Below are 17,662 nucleotides of genomic sequence, written 5' to 3'. Positions count from 1 at the left end.
AAATTCTCACCCAAACACAGCAACTTCCCTCTGCGCTCTGCCTTCTCTTTGATGTCCAGGTGTGTGATATGATACCATCAGATGAGTCATCAGTTCCATTTCAATACGCCTTTATTAAGATGATCTCAAAATAAATAAAAGCCAAACCTTTGGTTCCATAAAAACACAACGATGGAAATAACACGATGGTTCATATATATATTTTATTAACATAAATATTAATAGGTTAGAGCATTTGAACATAATTATCAGTGCATTCTATTCACAGTTAATTCCATTTTTTGTCATAGCAGTCTGATTCATGTGGCCTTTTATTGGAAAGAGATTTAACTGTAGGTGCAAAAATGCATTTACGACGATTCAATAAAATCAGTAAGGTCATGACACCCTATACAAGAATCAGGATTAATCTTAACCATGTGATCCAATTTTCATATTGATTACAAATAAATGGAAGGAAGGAAAAATAAAAAATAATACTGTTTTTACTGTACCTCGACTTGGACTGCGAAGCTTTGACAAACGCTTTAGCATATAAATGAGGACAGAGCTTCAGCAGCAGTTAATGAGTAGATTTCCACAAATAATTCATTAGCTTGTTTGGCTTGGAAAAGCTGATGGCCATACAGCGCTGATGGATTGTGCTGGTTTGAGTTAGGCATGTTGAGACCACAGGAACCGATCGCAGCGCTCAAGCATGGTCTGGATCATTGCCCTGAAACACAAAACAAGACGCAGAGTACCGCTTAGTCCATAAAATGAAGGAAAAATCAAGCTCTATTTCATTCAGCGATAGTAATTCTGGTAATGGTGTGTGCACTTTACTGGCGCACTCAACAACTACAACATCGATTCCGTTTGACTCTGTGGTCCGCTCATCTTTCTAGGAAATGCAGCCCTGTCTTGTTATCTCTGCCAGGCGATGGCCTGGAGAAGATCATGCATTCGGTTGTACGTGCGTGTGTCTATCTGCCCACAGCTAATCTCGCATACCACTGGAGCAGCAGCCTAATATATTTTCTGTGCGCATTTATGCATGTATGCTCAACGACCTCTCGTGGTTGTGGCGGTGACACAATTTTTGAAAAAACAATTTGATTTACTGTTTTATACAGTCATTACAATGACCGGCTGGTAGGAAGCGCAGGTGATCTGCTACGAACATGGCGGCGAAGACAACAGAAACAGGGATTTATTTATCTCGTATCGTGCCTAACTTTGGTGGATTATAATATATCACGTATGAAATTAATCTGCAGATGCAGATGTCAGTTTTTGAGCCACGACAAAGGTCAAAATGTGGCCTGCAACAGACTAGGTAAGGCATTTCAGCAGCTGGCTGACAGAGCTCAACAGTCACCTGACACCTCGGTTCTGGAAGAGTATTTCCCCGTTCATATTCTGCAATGAGATTTGGATTATTAGCCATAATGGTGAAACAATGATATCTCTTCCTGTAGATGCCACAAATCTGGAAGTCCGGGTGGAAATGCCAATAACAACAAAATGCCAACACTAATGTGACGTACGTTTTGACTGAAGCGGGTGTCAACAAGTGTTGTGTCCAAGTCTGTTCCCCCATCAGATAGTGTCTAACGTAGTGGTGTTAGGGTTTAGGTCACATTTCTTATGGTTCGGTGTAGTGGACGCAGAGCCTGGCGGTGACCTGCACTCTACTACTTAGTGCACCTTTCTAGTTTAGTTAAGTTTGGCGTTTCGATTGTGAGCGCCCCCCACTCACCTCTGCCTCTTCTCAGCTATTCTCAGCAGCTCACAGACCAGTGTGGAGTGGGGTGTGAGGACCAGCTGCACCCCGCACTCCTGCACCACTGCCAGGGCACGGTCAGGCCCCGCGGTGCGAGCCAGCCTCAGGGTCAGCTCCTCCGGGCTGACCTCCCGGCCACTGGCCACCGAGCCGTTGGACAGGCCGCTGCCGTTCAAAGCTGCCGATGGTTCTGCCACACTGCTGCACTGCTGGGACAACTGGATCAGGAACTTCCACTCATCCAAGCTCTGGGGCACAACGCCTAGAAAAGAAGTAACAAAGGCAGAGCAACAGAAAGCACACTAATTAGTTGACGCTGGTGAGATCTCTGGTGTCGGGGGTATTGATCTAGCCTTGCGAGCTGGTACTGCCATCCAGCTGCAGCTGGAAGGTGACAGTCTAGAAAAAGAAAAGGGTAGGCATTAAGTTGCTAAGTACCTAGGACAGGTTACACAAAACTTAAAGTTTCTCCTCAGGAATGACACTTAAAGCATAATTTCTCCTTAGTTGAGGGACTTACTTAAGGACATTGCACAGAATCCCTTAAAAGGTTTCTTTAATTAAGGAAAGATGTTGAGGCAGGAATGTACCTGATGTACAAATAACATGGTGAAACTGATGCCCATCGTTTGGACAAAGCAGTGGACGTCGTTGAAATCGAGTTTTGCCTTGTTTTGAAACTTGTTGAATGTTAAGTCTTGGTCTGAGTGCAATGTTCTATGGTCTCCCGTGATTCCAAATATAGCTGAATCACTTGGTTTGACCAGGTAAAACTATTTTATAAGCATTTTACGAAATGTAGATGGAAAAAAAAATGGCGGACGAATGGCTCTGGTGCGTATGCCTAAACCGGAAGTGGGCGTGACTTTGGCTCTCTATTGAATAGCAAGTTTCCTCCAATACATGTACAGTTGCCAGCTGCTTCTTTCCACCTGGCCAATTGTGTCTGTAGGAACATCTGACTAAGCCGGAAGTACCGCTGCCGGGAATTGAACCCGGGTCCGGTGGTAGTAGTAGTGCTTTTACCTCTACACTACCCAGACACCCTGTGTATGTGTGTATTTGTGTGCGTGTGTGTGCGTGTGTGTGTGCATGCGTGCGTATGTACATACGTGTGTAACATTTCCATAGAGTACGTGCAGCACGACTTCTGCTCCTCCTGTGTCACATGTGCATTGGATTGTCATGTGGTAAGTATTATTTTCAGTATGTCTTAATGGTGTGCCACAACCCAAGTGACAAACGTCACACTGTGGCTTCTCCGCTCCTTCAGATCATAACTGCAACCCTGCCAAGGAGTCTGAAAGAAAAGCATGTTGGGAAGCAGCATTACCATGAGGTTCCTCCAGCAGACTGATGTCATCCAGCTGGCAGATGGTGGAGAAAGCCTCTGTGCGACGCTGCAGCTCACAGCAGAGGCAGAGGTATCCAGTCCAGTATCTGCACAGAGCACACGCACATTATAACAACCACAAAGGCCAAAAATATACATTTCTAGTTTCATTATTATTTCTATTATTATTATTATTATTATTATTGCACTCCTCTTATACAAGTAGCATTAGAAGTACCCATGACTGCGGCAGGTCTCTGCCATCTTCTGCTTGGAGGACAAGTCAGCGGGAAGATGAGTCAGCAGAGACAGGAGTCGTCCGTATCCCCAGCTGAAGCAATGGGAATGCCACCTACAGTAACGCAGCACACTGTACATTTAAGGATGGGAGTAACCAATTACCATTCCTCTCGTTGATGTAACTGAAAAGGTTTTTGTCTACTTTTATTTGTAATGTTTTCTAAGGGGTAGATTGTAAATTAGCTACTTTTCTTTTTTTACTTTTACCCAGGTAGATATACCACCAGTAATTTTACTTCTAAAATTAAAGGTAAAGTAAAGGTTTAGTAAAATAACAGCACTCCCATTTAAGCAGGATATTATTCTGATTATTCTTTCGATACCTGTGTGTATACTACTAGTATAAGAACAATGTCTTCAAAGGGAAGAGAGTATCATTTTGTATGTTTCACATACTAACAGTACCAGACCTGGGTTGTCCATCAGGGGACAGGGTGTCAGCAAGTTGAGGAGCATCATGGGTAAGTGCCAGCTCCAGCCAATCCTGTCGCAGTGATTCAGGCTGAAGAAGGGACCCCAGAAAAGCCAATCTATTGGAATAAATAAAGGCAACTTTCATTAGTGGAGGGAGTTCATTCTCCGTGTTGTCTTTGACAAAGGACAAAATGGAAGATGTACCTTTGCTCCTCAGCCCGTGATTGGACCAGATTGTCCAGGTAGGCCAGGAAGTGGCTTTGCTGGGCCATAGCCATTATATCAGCAGGAAGGATTGTAGGGTAGAACTGGGAAAACGAGCGTACAGCCACTTCCCCATGCTTCTCATACAGCCTGGAGAATAAGAAAAACTTATTTACTTACAAGGTCTGTCACAAATATCATTTAACTTTATGGATAGAAGGCATTTGAGGGAAGTGAGGGCGCTGACCTGTGTAAGTGAGCGAGGAGTGTAGGAGCACTCCAGGGCTGCAGTTCTCTCAGGCTGCGCAGTGATTTCAGCAAATCGCCTTTTTGAATAACCTCCACCACCTTACTAGACTGGGTGAGATCTATAGAGAAAGAAGATTTCTTTATTCAGTTCATTCAGGATGATACAAAAGCAGGCAGGGTTTGGTCAAGCGATTCAAGAGGTAGGTTCTGACCTAGCATGGCAACGATGAAGGAGCACTGCAGCTCTGGGTGCTCCTGGTAGCAGAGCAGACACATTCTTCTCACTCGCTCTTGGTCCAGTAGAAAGAAGTAGCAGCGCAGGAAGCTGGTGCACCCGGCTGCTCTGACCCCTTCCCCATCTGCCTGGTTTCCAAAGCAACTCAGCTCCACATATAATGAAGCCAGCTGGGTGAGATCTGCCAGGAGATCTGACGGAAGAGGTTTGGGGGACGCCACTCGCACAGGCTCTGGAGGGGGCCCATTGGAAACTACAGGCGGCTTCTCATCGGACTCAGATGTCAGGTGGTTCTCACTCTGGGCCTCTTTTTCTCTGAGCTCCGGGGACACTTTTTTCTTCTCCTCTGTAGTGCTTTCCCTTGGGTCTTCTGATGGGCAGGAGGACTCCTGAAATTGCTCTGAGCTGATGTTCTGATGGTCTCTCTCCCACCTCTCCTCTCCTGGCCCGCCCATATTTGAATGAGCCATATTAGCAGACTCCAGCTCTTCAGGACCGAGAATTCGCTCCAGCACTGGCAGCCACTCCAGCAGAGCTTCTCTCAGGCAAGCTGGGTCCAGCAGCACCAAAGGATCCTGGATCTGGGAGCTGATGTTGGCGAAACATTTTTTAAAGATCATAGTAGAACTTCTATAAACTTCTGTAACAAAACTGGGGGGTGTGGTGGGAAACCGAGGTTTTACAGGCTGCATTCTAACAAAATGTTGTCCTGTACTCACATAGTTCGCTCTGTTGCTGATCGAAGTTCCTGCATGTCGGCTTCTGTGTTTGGCATTTCTACAAAAAGCCTGTGTGATATACAAGACATCAGTATGATGTGTTAAATGACAAATGTAATTCACTGCTTTTATTCTATAGGTTTTTACTGGTCTACTGACAAGCAATAGAGGTTAGGGTTAGAGAAATGATTATGAACTCAAATCTATTTGATGAAACTGAAATGATATACATTTTAACAAATTGATACAGGAAGATTCCGTTTCCTAGATTAAATATTTTATTTACAGTCTTTTAACAGTCTGTATGAGGATAACTTTTCTGTATCATGAAGTATTTCGTGGAAATATCAAGAACATTTGTAATTAGTACAGAAAGATAATTAGCAAATTATCCTGAAATTGTTTTAGTCCACTGTTATTTTTCTGTACTTACTCATTTTCCATATCCTCAGGTGACGGTGCCGCGGTGGCTGACGTGTCGACCGGTCCCCCCTCTCTGGGGTCTGGGCGCCAGAGGTCAGAGTTCATCTGGAGGGTGTTGATCTTCTCCGTCGTCTTCTTAACAAAACTAGAGACACTGAGAAAATGAAACTTGGATCAAATAACATTCTGCCACAAAGACACAATAAGAAGATCTCTCCATCGATGATGACCAGCATACCATTTCATGTAGCAAATCAATGAGCGTGATGCTTTGAAATTGAATCAAATGAATGGCTCTATGGAGATGAATGTGAACGAAAACACACACTTGAGTGTGGGTCTTCAGTGGAAAGGGGAAGTAAGCCATCAAAACACACAGCTGCACTTTTATTATACATTAGTGACGGATTTCAGTTCCTCATGAGAAAAGAAGAAAATGGACAAACCCCAAATAAATTCATCAATACTGAATAAAGCTCTATGACTCAAAGCTACACAGCTGGCCGCTCTCACGTCTCTATGGCATGGCTGCCACATGACATTTGTCTCATTTGTCTCTGGATGCTTCACCTGTCTTTGACGGCCTGCAGTGCGATGCGGTGGGGTTTGGGGCGGAATGAGAGGGGGAGGTGGAACTGCAGGCCGGCCTCGGATCGCTCACCCTCCATACGCTCACTGCTCTGTGGATCTGAAGAGAGATGGAGGCAAGAGCCAGAGGAGACACAGAGATGGATGGAGTACTGGATGGGAACGATGAGAGGGAGTGGACAAAAGGCAAGCAGATGGAGCAAAGGTGCTAGACACCACTACAAACATAACTGAAATACTGCACGATAAAAAACAAAAAACAAAATGGTGATATATGTACAGATACAATGGAACAGACAGGAAATATGATATTAATAGAGCGGCAAAGGGAAGATCATGTTCATAAAGCATAAAGTTAGTCCTCGAGATGATCATTCAATCCACAGCCTCTCCCATACCTACCTAAGTCATACCTGTCAACACTCACAATTTTCGCAACAGTCTCCCTATTTTTAACCATTTCTCCTGCTGTGCTCCCGATTGGCAATTTTCCCCTTTAATCTCCTGATTTTACAATCAAATTGCTGGCAGGCTCCGTTTTAAAGCTAGAGTGAAGTTTCTGGTGTCATATGAAACTAGAAGACCCAAGGAATCCATTGCTACCAACCAACCATGGCATGCTAGCTTGTTGGGAAGGTGGATAATAATGCACCAAACTTACTGTGGGCTCAATTTTGGCGAGGGAAAAACTGGCATGGCCATTTTCAAAGGGGTCCCTTGAGCTCTCACCGCAAGATATCTGAATGAAGATGGGTTCTATGGCTAAGCTACGCAAAGGTCTCCCCTTTACAGATAGGGTAGCATGAGCATTTTTTGACAAGGCAGCATAAATTGACAGAAGAATATTGGATCACATCACTGATGGAGCTTTGACGGTCCTGACAGATCTGATTTGGGGAGGAGGAATCACCCTCTTTTTCACAGCATAATGTTGGCAGGTACAGTATGGTCAAGTGTTCCTGGGTATGTTGGTCAATCAAAGCTGAAATTTTCTTTGAGAGGAATGCATACCCGTTCCGGTGGAGCAGCGACAAAAATAAAATTGTCAAGTTATCGTCAGTCACATCATGTTTGCATTGATAAACCTTCTGACTAGCAGAAGGCTGTAAAAACTGTGGTGTGAGTTTTTAAGTTATTTTTGGGTTGGGGCTTATTTTAATCCTAACCTTAGGTTGGAATAAATTCAGACAATTTAAAATGTAAATTGAAACAGCAAATTCATATAATGACCATGCCTTATTTCTTTGCCATTTCTTTATATGGTGGTTATACATTCATACATGCATTTTTATGTAAAGACTTCCAGCAATTAGGAACCTATTATAAACATTTGAAAGCTCTGCTGCTCCTGGTTCTTGATTCTGAGCGGGTGACACCGAGAGACTACAGAAATATAAACATCACCCTCAGGAGGATCATAATTATATAGAAAACATCAATTTTGTATATTTCAAGATAGCTTTCACTTTTAAAGCTAGTATTTAGTTATGGTACAGCGAAATCATTGTTTTTTTTTGTTTCCCCCTTTAACGTTAGCTGCTGTTCAAGAGCATGATTCTGCCCCTTACCGTGGTCCAACTCTTCATCCTGCCCAAAACTAAACTCCTTGAGCCGCTCCTCCTCCGACATCGATTGGTTGATGAGGGAGCTGGTCTCTTCATCGGACTGGCTTCCTCTGCGGCTGATGACACGATAGATGCCGCAGTCCAGGACATTGAAGCTCTCCTGGATGATGACGATGTAAATGTGAATATCAGCATACCGGCTGAACAATTAATCTAAATTTGATCGAAATCGCAATATGGCCGATATGTTAATTCTACAGACTTAAGAAAACATCTTTGTTTGGTACAGCTCCCCACAAAAATCCCACCATTATAATTTTAATAGTGCCAAAGTCACGCCCTCTTCCGGGTTTGGCATATGACCTAAGACATGGGTTCCCAAACATAAGAATGCAGGGACCCACTTTAAATCTTAAAACCTTGAACTTGGGTCTGTCAGAGCGGGTCGGAGCCAATTGCAGAGCTTGCAGGGAGCAGAATGGGATTTCCATCCGGCACCGACTGACATGTTGAATTTTTAAAACGCTGTAATGTACATGCCAGGTCGCTAGGTGGCAGTGTGATGGTTAACGGGGCGTTGCTCATCGCACGAGGGGCTCATGCACGAGCCCCAAGCTCCGGGCCGCGGGGGCAAGTTTGCAGCCCAGGAATAACTGGAAAATATTTTATTGATCTATTAACGTCAGAGGAAGCCAGGATTAGTCAAAACGGTATCAGAAATACACAGTACGTCTGCCGTGTGACTTTTCCGGGTGTGCAGGCACATCAGAGTTTCTGAAATGAGCCGTCTCAAAGCGATTACATGGAGCGATCAGCGGAGAGCGTCACAAAGAATTTCACTCTGGAAGGTGGTTTCAAAATGTGTCGTTTCCTAAGCGCGAATTCGCCGTCACCGTCTAAAAGGGAGGCACTAACGATAAAATAATTCCCCGTCACACTAGGAAACCGTCCTCGTGTAAAGGGCCCCTAACAATGCATTGGCTCAAATGCTAATCGTTTCATGTATGTGGATGGACTATGTTAACGCCATTAGTGCCAAGTTCCAGGATGTATAGTAAACTAAAAACACTGATTTGGGTCGTCTAACCTAGTTTGTTAGTGTATTATTCAAGCTTTCTAGTCAGGTATGGTCCATTTGGTCGTTTGTATTCGTCCAAAAACATCCGTAGAATAAATAAATAAATAAATAAATAAAAAGCTGCTGGCAGCCCACCTGCAGTATCTCCGCGGCCCACACTTTGGGAATCACTGACCTAAGAGATTTGATTCCCATTCATTTTTCTATTTTGTGAAATTGTATGCTGAACCCGGAAGACTTTGGCACTCTATATGCTTTTCAATAAAAATGAGAATAATGACTTAAAAAAAGTATCATTCCCATCTAATATCGCAAATCATATTGCAATATCAGTGAAAATAATCAGTTACATATTTTTTCTAAATGGTGTGTTTGGAGGCAGTGCTGTCATCTACAGTAGGTTATGGTCACTCAAACGTACATGTGAAGAGATGCTGCTCCTGCGGCTGCTGGTGGCAGAGTCCAGAGGCTCTAACTTGGTGAGGACTTCCTCCAACTGGCCGATCAGCTCCAGGTGTGTGCTAGGACTGAGCTGGGACCTCAGGTGTTCAAGGCGGTCGATGGGAATCGATTTTCTGGCCTGAATTCAACAAGAACAGTGAGCAAGTCTTTCATTTAAGGTTCTTCCAAATAGACCGTGGCAACATTTACATGTAGAACTCTTAACCTGGTTTAACCTGGTTTGGTCGGAAAGCGTAAGAGAAAAGTAAGCCTATAGCTATACTCTGATTATGAGAAACCTGGTTAAGATGCCTGAATTACTCTGATATTAAACCAGTTACTGTGCATGTAAACATTTTATTCCTTTGACTTTTCATTTTCACCATCTGCACACACTCAGACCCGCATAGGATCATAGCTATATTTTGATGTATACCGTACTTGTATTTTGTATTATTGTCTGTAATGCCATCTTATTTGTCAGCAGCACCAAGAAGACTGCACAGATTACTATTGGGACCATCATTGTTTCCCATGTATCAGCAGTAACAGACTTCTTAGACAAAAGAGTGATCCATCGGGGAGCAGCTGCAACTTTTGGTGATGGTGTGCTGGAACATACAGCACACGACAGCGGCCATCTTACCCTGCTGGGGGTGATGGCGTGCTGGAACATACAGCACACGGCAGCAGCCAGAAGCCAGGACTCCCTCCGCAGCAGGCGCTCAACACAACGCTCTGCCGACAACAGGGACAGGTGGGAAAGGTGCCCGTTGCCGTGGAGACAGAACAGCTCACTGCGGTAGACCGCAATGTCAACCACATCTGCAAAACCAAAAAGCAGACAATAATTCAAACAGGAACAATAGAGCTGTATGACTATGGTTGAAATAATTGATTTGAATGATTTAGTTAGATCACAATTATCAACCATGATTACTAGTCTTGATGATTTCAGAAGCAAAATTCTTTTTCAGCACTTTTAGACAATTTCTTAAAGGTAATTAAATGTTTCAAGAATGCCAATATGCCAATAATCCAATATACGGTAATTAATTGTGGAAACTAACTTAACATTTACGATTCGATTACACATGATTAATTGTGCAGCACAAAGAAAATACATTTAGGGAATATTTTTCATTATCAAAATATTAGACCAGTCAATTACTCGAAAGGGTTCCTGGTGGCATTAAGGCCACACATACCTTTGATTTCAGTCCACAGAAGCACCTGGCCACTCTGAGGCGTGAAGATATAAACAGCCGAATCAGTCCACGCCAGCAAGTGTTGGTCTCTACACCAATAAATAAAGTCACATTTATTTAATTGACAAGCCCATCCCCAGCGGGGAAGGGGGTCAACATTTAATCTTGCTTATTTATTTATAGCTGTCATTTATTGCAGATTTCTCTTTTTGCCTATCAAAGTTATAACATGCTTTTTTAATTCACATATTTGAGCTTTGTGTTGTTGAATAGAGTGCATATCATAAAAAAGACACAGAGTCTAATAACAGTGGCTACGCACTGAAAGGTCAATTGGCGCTTTCCATTTGTATAGGGAACTAGGATTTCCCCAGGTCAAAGTTCAGGAACGCCCCTTGTGACGTCGCCTGACCTCGGATTTCCTACCCTGATCTCGGGGGAGCCTCACCAGCCCTGACCTCAAAATCCAAGGTTGCAGGTCCTTGCTTCAACATTAGTGAAAGTTGTAGTGAATACTGTTTATTAGCACTTCTGTCTTATTTGTGTCTCATTAAATCAGTTATACACACAGCACTGTCTAAGTTCCATGTGTGGACGTACCACGTAATGCGTTATTACCTGTTATTGCTAACAATGGTTAGCCTGTCCAGAGCTAACCCTGGCTGGTTTCCCGACTCTTTACTGGAATGCGGTCAACTCGGGTGCGACGTCACTCAAATGGGATATTCCTAGTTCCCAGTGCAAATGGAATGCCTTGTATCACCTCGGGTGATAAAAGTATATAAAAGATATGCCACATTACCCCAAATAGACCAATTTTGGAAAGGCGATTGACTGTGAGCTCTTCTGTGCTGGATTGTAATGCGGTTCACTTCTGCAGGTAACAGAGGAACAGAGGAACAGGACACCAGTTAGGACAGGAGATCAGTCTTCTGCAGCAGATGATCTAAAAACATGAAGGAAGAGGAACGTACCTGTAACTGATGAGAGGTACAGGAGGACAGGCCAGTAGCTGTTTGAACTGATGGGTGCTCAGAACCTCTCCATTGAAACTGGCCTCCCATATTCGGGACCCCGGCCGTGCGGAGTACAGCAGGGGTGGCTGACCCACCGTCACGCCCCGGCTCTGAGGGAAGAAACAAGCTCCATACTCCCCATCACGCTCCTTGTTTCCAACCCGCCAGAACTTCTCTCTGAGGGGCGGGAAAGAAACAAAAAGACAACCGTGTTGATAGATGCTCAACAGGAACATTGGAATAAACCTAAACCAAATCATCAGCTTGTGGAACATGATTTAAGACACAACTGTTCCAGGGGCCTTGTAAAAAAAAACATGCATGACTTTTCCCTACATTCTGCTGTATGATCATTTTAACCAATAAGATTTTAAAAATCACAAAAATTACACAAAGCATCAATACCATGTACGGTAAATCAATTATCAACCTTGACTTTAATTGATTTAATTGAAAGCACAAAAATTGTGCAGATGCTTTATAAATCAGTACAAGCCCATTATGTCTAATATAGAGGTAGGGAATCAGTGTCTTGCTCAAGGACACTTCAGCAGGGCAGATACAAGGGTTTGAACCCAGGTACCTTGTTGAAAAGATAGCCCGCCCTGCTGCCCCGGAGTCAGTCAGACCAGTGCTCATACTCACCTCTCCGTGTCACACAGGTAGCAGCGGCTCAGAGAAGACACCAGCAGGTGGCCATCTTGGTACCCGAGCTGAACGACTCGAGAGTCGACAGTGGTGATGGTCTGAACGGGGAACATTACGAACGCTGACCCCTGCGGCATAAATTAAACATGGTTAAATAAAATAATTACATATGGCATCGATGTCGATGTGGCAAATAATGATTAATGTAGAGGAGTGGCCCACAGCAAGTAGGAAAAGTAATGGCATGGCAGAAGAAACAAAAGTATCAACTCTCAGCCATGCAATGGCTTAATGTTATTGATGAAATAGGCAATTTCCAGCATAATTTGATACCTTGCCCAGCTTGGAGGATCCTGCGCGGAGAAAGGAGACCTTGCCTCCCGTGTCTCCGACAAAAACTCTGAGAGTGCTGTTGTCCCAGCAGAGTGACGTGATGGTCTGTCCCCGGTGCTCCCAGGACACACTGACCCTCTCTGGACGACCCCGCCGCTCCAGCTGCAGTTCCCACACCACCACCAGGCCCTGACTGCACCGAGAACCAGAAGCAGCACCGCAACGCCATGCGCAACACAGGCAGGCAGCAGGCACAAACCCAAGGATAAGCAGGAGATGAGAGAAGTAAAGGAGGATGGCATCAGCTGACATGGGGTAAACTTCAATTGAAATTAAATTGAGAATGCATGGTGAATTTTAATTCAATTCCTGGCATTGGAATTGCACCCAGCTCTAAGAAAACAGAAGAGAGGTTGTCTTGACTTTCTATACATTTTAACTTCAATTTTGTGAATGAAATAAAAGACAAATCAAATACATGAAATCATAATGTATGTATTACGGTGACATGTTATGCATTTAATACCACCTGAAAGGTTCCTTTAACATGTTATGATATTCTGTATAGATAATATATAACACTACACTACATTATAATCTCAGATATGTGGTAAAAGAAAATCATCACAAATTCTAGTTCCAATTCATCAGTTGAATTTGACTGATGAGTTAGTTCATGAGTTGCTCCGCACCCTGATAGACTCTCTAACCTTGTTGCAACAGCAATAAAGTCTTCATCATGAGGGCAGCATGCCACCTGAGTGATCGATCCCTCCTGAGAAAGAAAGAGGCCATGTTCGGTGATGAGTTAACCAGAATATCAGAGAAACCAAAGTGGACAAGTTAAAAACAGACACAAATTAACATAACATGCATTTTCATGTGCAACTATCAATTATCAGTGCCGTACTAGCCAACACAATATTTCAGCACAAAAGGCACGTGTATTAATTACCCTGTGAGTTAGGATGAGTCTCTGCTTCCATCCCTCCTTCTGAATGAGGTGCAATCCCCCCGCTGATGTTCCCAATGCGAGCCACTTCCTTGACACTGCTAAGCAGGTACACTGCAACAGAACAGACGCACACATTTAAAAGATGGGTCTCAGCTGTCGTATTCACGGAGAAAATCCACACAATATTCTTGCACTGTTGTTCCATATCAAAAATATGAGATGTCCAATGCATTTTTATTTTGTGATGATAAACTGTTGTTGTAGTTTACTTTTTTGGTGTCTGACTTGACAAACTGCAGAAGTGGCGTTGGTACATTGCTTTCAAATGTACGGGCAAATAAATACACGCATAGCTATCTAGCCAAACAGTTTGTGAACATTGGGGCATCTATCACATCCATGGTGTCCATTATCCTGACCACGCCCCTTAATCTAAACAACATGTGGCTGCATTGCATAATGCATTATGGTCTAATGAGCCTACTGACTTTGGAGAAATTGGTGTCTCTTGCTCTTCTACAATGTATTTCTATAATAGTTGGATGTCTGTCTAAAATGGGAAGTCTAGAAAGAAGCTCTTGCTCTTTGATTCTGAGGGACTGACGCCAAAACCTGACTTTTACTATTGACATTTTAGATCAGTGATACTCAACCCGAGGCTCTAGAGCCACAGGCAGCTCCTTTATGGATAGTTGTGGCTCTTTTAGGTCCTACTTAAAATACATAAATAAATAAACATCTAAGAATAAATAATGGGAGGACAGGGACTTTTTTTGGATTGTGGCCTCTTGCAAAAAGAATTTGGTCAATGTGGCTCTTGAGTAAGGAAAAGGTTGAGTACCACTGTTTTAGATAGTTTATTTTATTTTATTTTTATTTTTTATTTCACCTTTGTTTATACAGGGAAAAAAGTCCCTTGAGAGCAAGCTCTCATTTTCAAGGGAGCCCTGTTACAGTAAAACATTTACAGTAAACACATGTTACCAGACAGACAGTTACAAACTTGTCTAGTTGAAAATGTGTCTGCTATTAAACTCCACTGTAGCAGCACAGGGAATATCTTGACATGATGTCACATTGTGTGCATTTGGACAGTTATTCAGATGAATAAGAGAAAGACACCAAACAACAAAATGGGCCCAGAGATGCAAAGTTCATCACCAATAGCTGTTGGATTTTAAACTAAGGCACGATTTGTAAGGTTTTCCCCACTAGATGTCACGCTGGAGCTGTAACGTCAAAATGTAAACATAAACAGTCTATGAAACACAGCCACAGCTTCCCATGCCACCATAAACACTCGCATTATTGCTCTGATATAGCGTCTGCTAGCAACCAGACACTTGTCTTCCATCAAGAAATGCATAGCGGGCCACACAGCCGAAATAGCGAATGTAAACACAGACCAGGAAATACACAGTGCCAAACTGCGATACAAACAGAGACTAACCTTATTTCCACAGCCATGGGCGCTTTATTTCCTCAGTCACAATCATGGCTTGCATGTCTCGTTAGATATATAATAGTAGTGCTGAATCTTACAAATAGTGCAGCCACTTATAAGGTGACTGTGTGTTAAAGCATGAGATGTGTGCGGACGAAACTTAGCCTAGGCCACTCACCCAGCTCCCAGGTCGGCAGGCTCAGGGAGAGGGGAGAGGGGGGTGGAGTAGAAGGGTCGGACCTGCAAATCTGATTCTGCACCGCTTACTTCAACACCTGGGTGTGATTTTTAAGCGCTGGTGAAGTGGATTTTTTAAAGTGGTGGAACCCCCCCAAACAAATCCCCCCTTATATAGTAAAACTTTAAATAAAGGCAAATATCGTTTGAGAATACCAAACAGTCACATCAAATCTTCTGTATGAGATTTAATTATGAAAGGCTGATGATGAAACCCACCTTGAGCCTGCCAGAGTCTAAGCGGAGAGCAGAGAGAAGTGGATCAAGGCAGTCAAATTCTGCCAGTACATGACTGTGGTTCTCCGGCACAACAGCTAACAGCGGCATTTTAACTGGGAGAAAAGAAAAAGAGAAAGTCAGTGAAATGCAAAGTGAGGGACTTCAAAGGGGTTACAAAACTGACCTTCTCCAACTCTCCTCCTGACATTCTTTCCTTGCATACCAGAGGCCACAGCTGTCTGGCATCCCATGACTTCCACCTCCCCTCTAGAATTGAAGAGCCATGATTCCACTTCTACGCTGCTTCCACTGGTTATTTGTTCAAATAAAACAGCCTGGTGAAACTCGCCCTCATCCAAATTTAAGCCAAGTAAAACAGCCCAAACTTAAGGGATCATTCTTTTTTATTTGGCTACTAGGTCATTTTACTGATGTTTGTATGTGTTCCAACAGTGAAGAGAAACCAAGCACTCCGTTTCACATCATCCCTCGACTACTCTCAGACCCCCCATCTGCCCCAACCAACTAAATATGGAGGTGAAGGGAAGGGGGGGAGATGTTCAAGATCACGTTTTGTATTCCAGTGATCGGAAGTGGTCCATTTTTGTTCTTGTTTTAACCTCTACAATTTACAAAAAGGGAAAATACTCCTTCTGGCTCTTTACATTGTCATTGGCCTTTAATTCCCGGTGTATGGATCTTCACATAATTGAATACATAATTTTCTGTTCAAGCCCTGGCTCATGAAAAACATGTTTATCATCTCTAAATCATCTCTAATTTTGCCAGTTGTCTGGAAGCTGTGAGAAAGACATGTTTCTGTTTGGTCAAGTATAGGCTACTGTAACCAACCATGTCATCTGAAACAACAGCACGTGCGTGCGACTTTGATTTTTGGTGGATAATAAATATGTAGTCCCCACCCCACCCCACCCTCTTTCTCTCTCTCTCCACTCACTCACTCACTCACTCACTCACTCACTCACTCACTCACTCACTCACACACACACACACACACACACACACACACACACACACACACACACACACAGAGACAGATGGGCATTAATTTAAATACATGTATTTAAAATTTGTATTTAGTAATTTATGTCATTTGTATTTAGCTGGACCGAGATACTTTTTGATACTTTTATTTTCGCCCATTGCGCACACACTTCACTGGAAACTTCTAGCCTGGTAAGGAGGAAGACTGTTCACACACACACACACACACACACACACACACACACACACACACACACACACACACACACACACACACACACACACACACACACACTTCACTGGAAACTTCTAGCCTGGTAAGGAAGGACTGTCAACATACTTTAAAATTCCAACCGTTCGTGTAGAAATCAAGTGAAATAAATTTGGTTGAGTAACTGGCCTGGCTAGCTAGAGTTCCTGGTCGAGAAGATGGACCGCTGACAGTCCGGTAGGAGCGCGTACCAAAACAAGGTAGGGCTGTTTCACTCTCGTTAGGTCGGCACTGTGCATCACGAGACCCACATCTGCTGATACTGATGCTAACGTGGAAGCTAATGGCATGCAAGAAAGCCACCAAACCTTTATCCAAACAAACGTGATAAATGGCTAACGTTGCAGTGAAATTATAGATCTGTATTGTATACTCTGTCCAATGCGCCCAAGTCTCCTCAGTGTCAGCTGATTTACAAAACGAGTTAGCAAACGAGCTAACATTAGGACACTGCTCTTCAGCTCAACTCACCAGAAAATCAGTGTCAGCAGACTACAAATCCATGTCAAGTCGCTTCTTTACATCCCTGGTTTTGTTCAGTTGTGAAGTTCAACGTTGGTCACTTTGACGCTAGCATAAGGAACATCTAACGCTAAGCTACTACCAGCGCTAAACTAGTGTCACTTCTCCATTCTGAGGGGTCTGCAGGCGGCACGGTGTGTGCGGACACAAATCAGCGTGACGTCACAACAACAAATCCCCCAGAAATGCGAAAGCCCGCAGCAGTGAGTTGTGCCAGTCAATGGTTGTGCCAAACAAACGTTAATATATCAAAAACTATACATGACATCGCTTATATTTTGACATTCTGAGTGAGAGCAGAAGTAGCTCAAGAGTTTGATGTATAATATGCATGTCTTAGTAAAGTGTGTGGACTGTCGCAGTTTATAAACCACACAGCCGGGGCTAGAGTGAGTACTCAAGGCTGGCTCCATAGGGTCCCATTGCCGTTTCCCCCAGTTTTTGTTTAGCAAAATGCTGCTCGGCTGTATAATGAACTCATCTCAATAAG

The 17,662-nt window shown here is 43.4% G+C and overlaps 1 protein-coding gene across 1 annotated transcript; it reads right to left on the bottom strand.

The window, feature by feature from the left end:
- Positions 1 to 194: 194 nt before the first annotated feature.
- On the bottom strand, positions 195 to 17,274 carry hps5 (HPS5 biogenesis of lysosomal organelles complex 2 subunit 2). The gene is made up of 23 exons (XM_083655144.1): positions 17,122 to 17,274; positions 15,375 to 15,487; positions 13,475 to 13,585; positions 13,230 to 13,294; positions 12,520 to 12,712; positions 12,184 to 12,314; positions 11,497 to 11,715; positions 11,325 to 11,396; positions 10,523 to 10,611; positions 9,961 to 10,139; positions 9,295 to 9,453; positions 7,799 to 7,955; positions 6,213 to 6,330; positions 5,653 to 5,796; positions 5,220 to 5,288; positions 4,478 to 5,088; positions 4,264 to 4,384; positions 4,017 to 4,166; positions 3,809 to 3,928; positions 3,337 to 3,450; positions 3,099 to 3,205; positions 1,742 to 2,027; positions 195 to 715 (listed from the first exon to the last, which is right to left on the bottom strand). Exons 2-23 carry the CDS (start codon positions 15,480 to 15,482, stop codon positions 655 to 657), a joined length of 3,384 nt encoding a protein of 1,127 aa, XP_083511270.1. The 5' UTR covers positions 15,483 to 15,487; positions 17,122 to 17,274; the 3' UTR covers positions 195 to 654.
- Between the last annotated feature and the right edge of the window lie 388 nt (positions 17,275 to 17,662).

The sequence above is a fragment of the Poromitra crassiceps genome, assembly GCF_964638095.1.
Source record: "Poromitra crassiceps genome assembly, chromosome: 18".
Taxonomy (NCBI): domain Eukaryota; kingdom Metazoa; phylum Chordata; class Actinopteri; order Beryciformes; family Melamphaidae; genus Poromitra; species Poromitra crassiceps.
Note: the sequence above shows the minus strand (reverse complement) of the source record. Positions and strands in the feature narration are given on the sequence as shown.

What these genes read in the sequence shown, in the direction of transcription:
- hps5 (XM_083655144.1), bottom strand. Translation starts at nt 15,482, where the DNA reads ATGCCGCTGTTAGCTGTTGTGCCGGAGAACCACAGTCATGTACTGGCA. An exon ending in TAGACTCTGGCAGGCTCAAG is followed by an intron (nt 13,586 to 15,374) that starts GTGGGTTTCATC and finishes GTTCTGTTGCAG; the next exon opens with TGTACCTGCTTAGCAGTGTC. An exon ending in TTTATTGCTGTTGCAACAAG is followed by an intron (nt 12,713 to 13,229) that starts GTTAGAGAGTCT and finishes TTCTCGGTGCAG; the next exon opens with TCAGGGCCTGGTGGTGGTGT.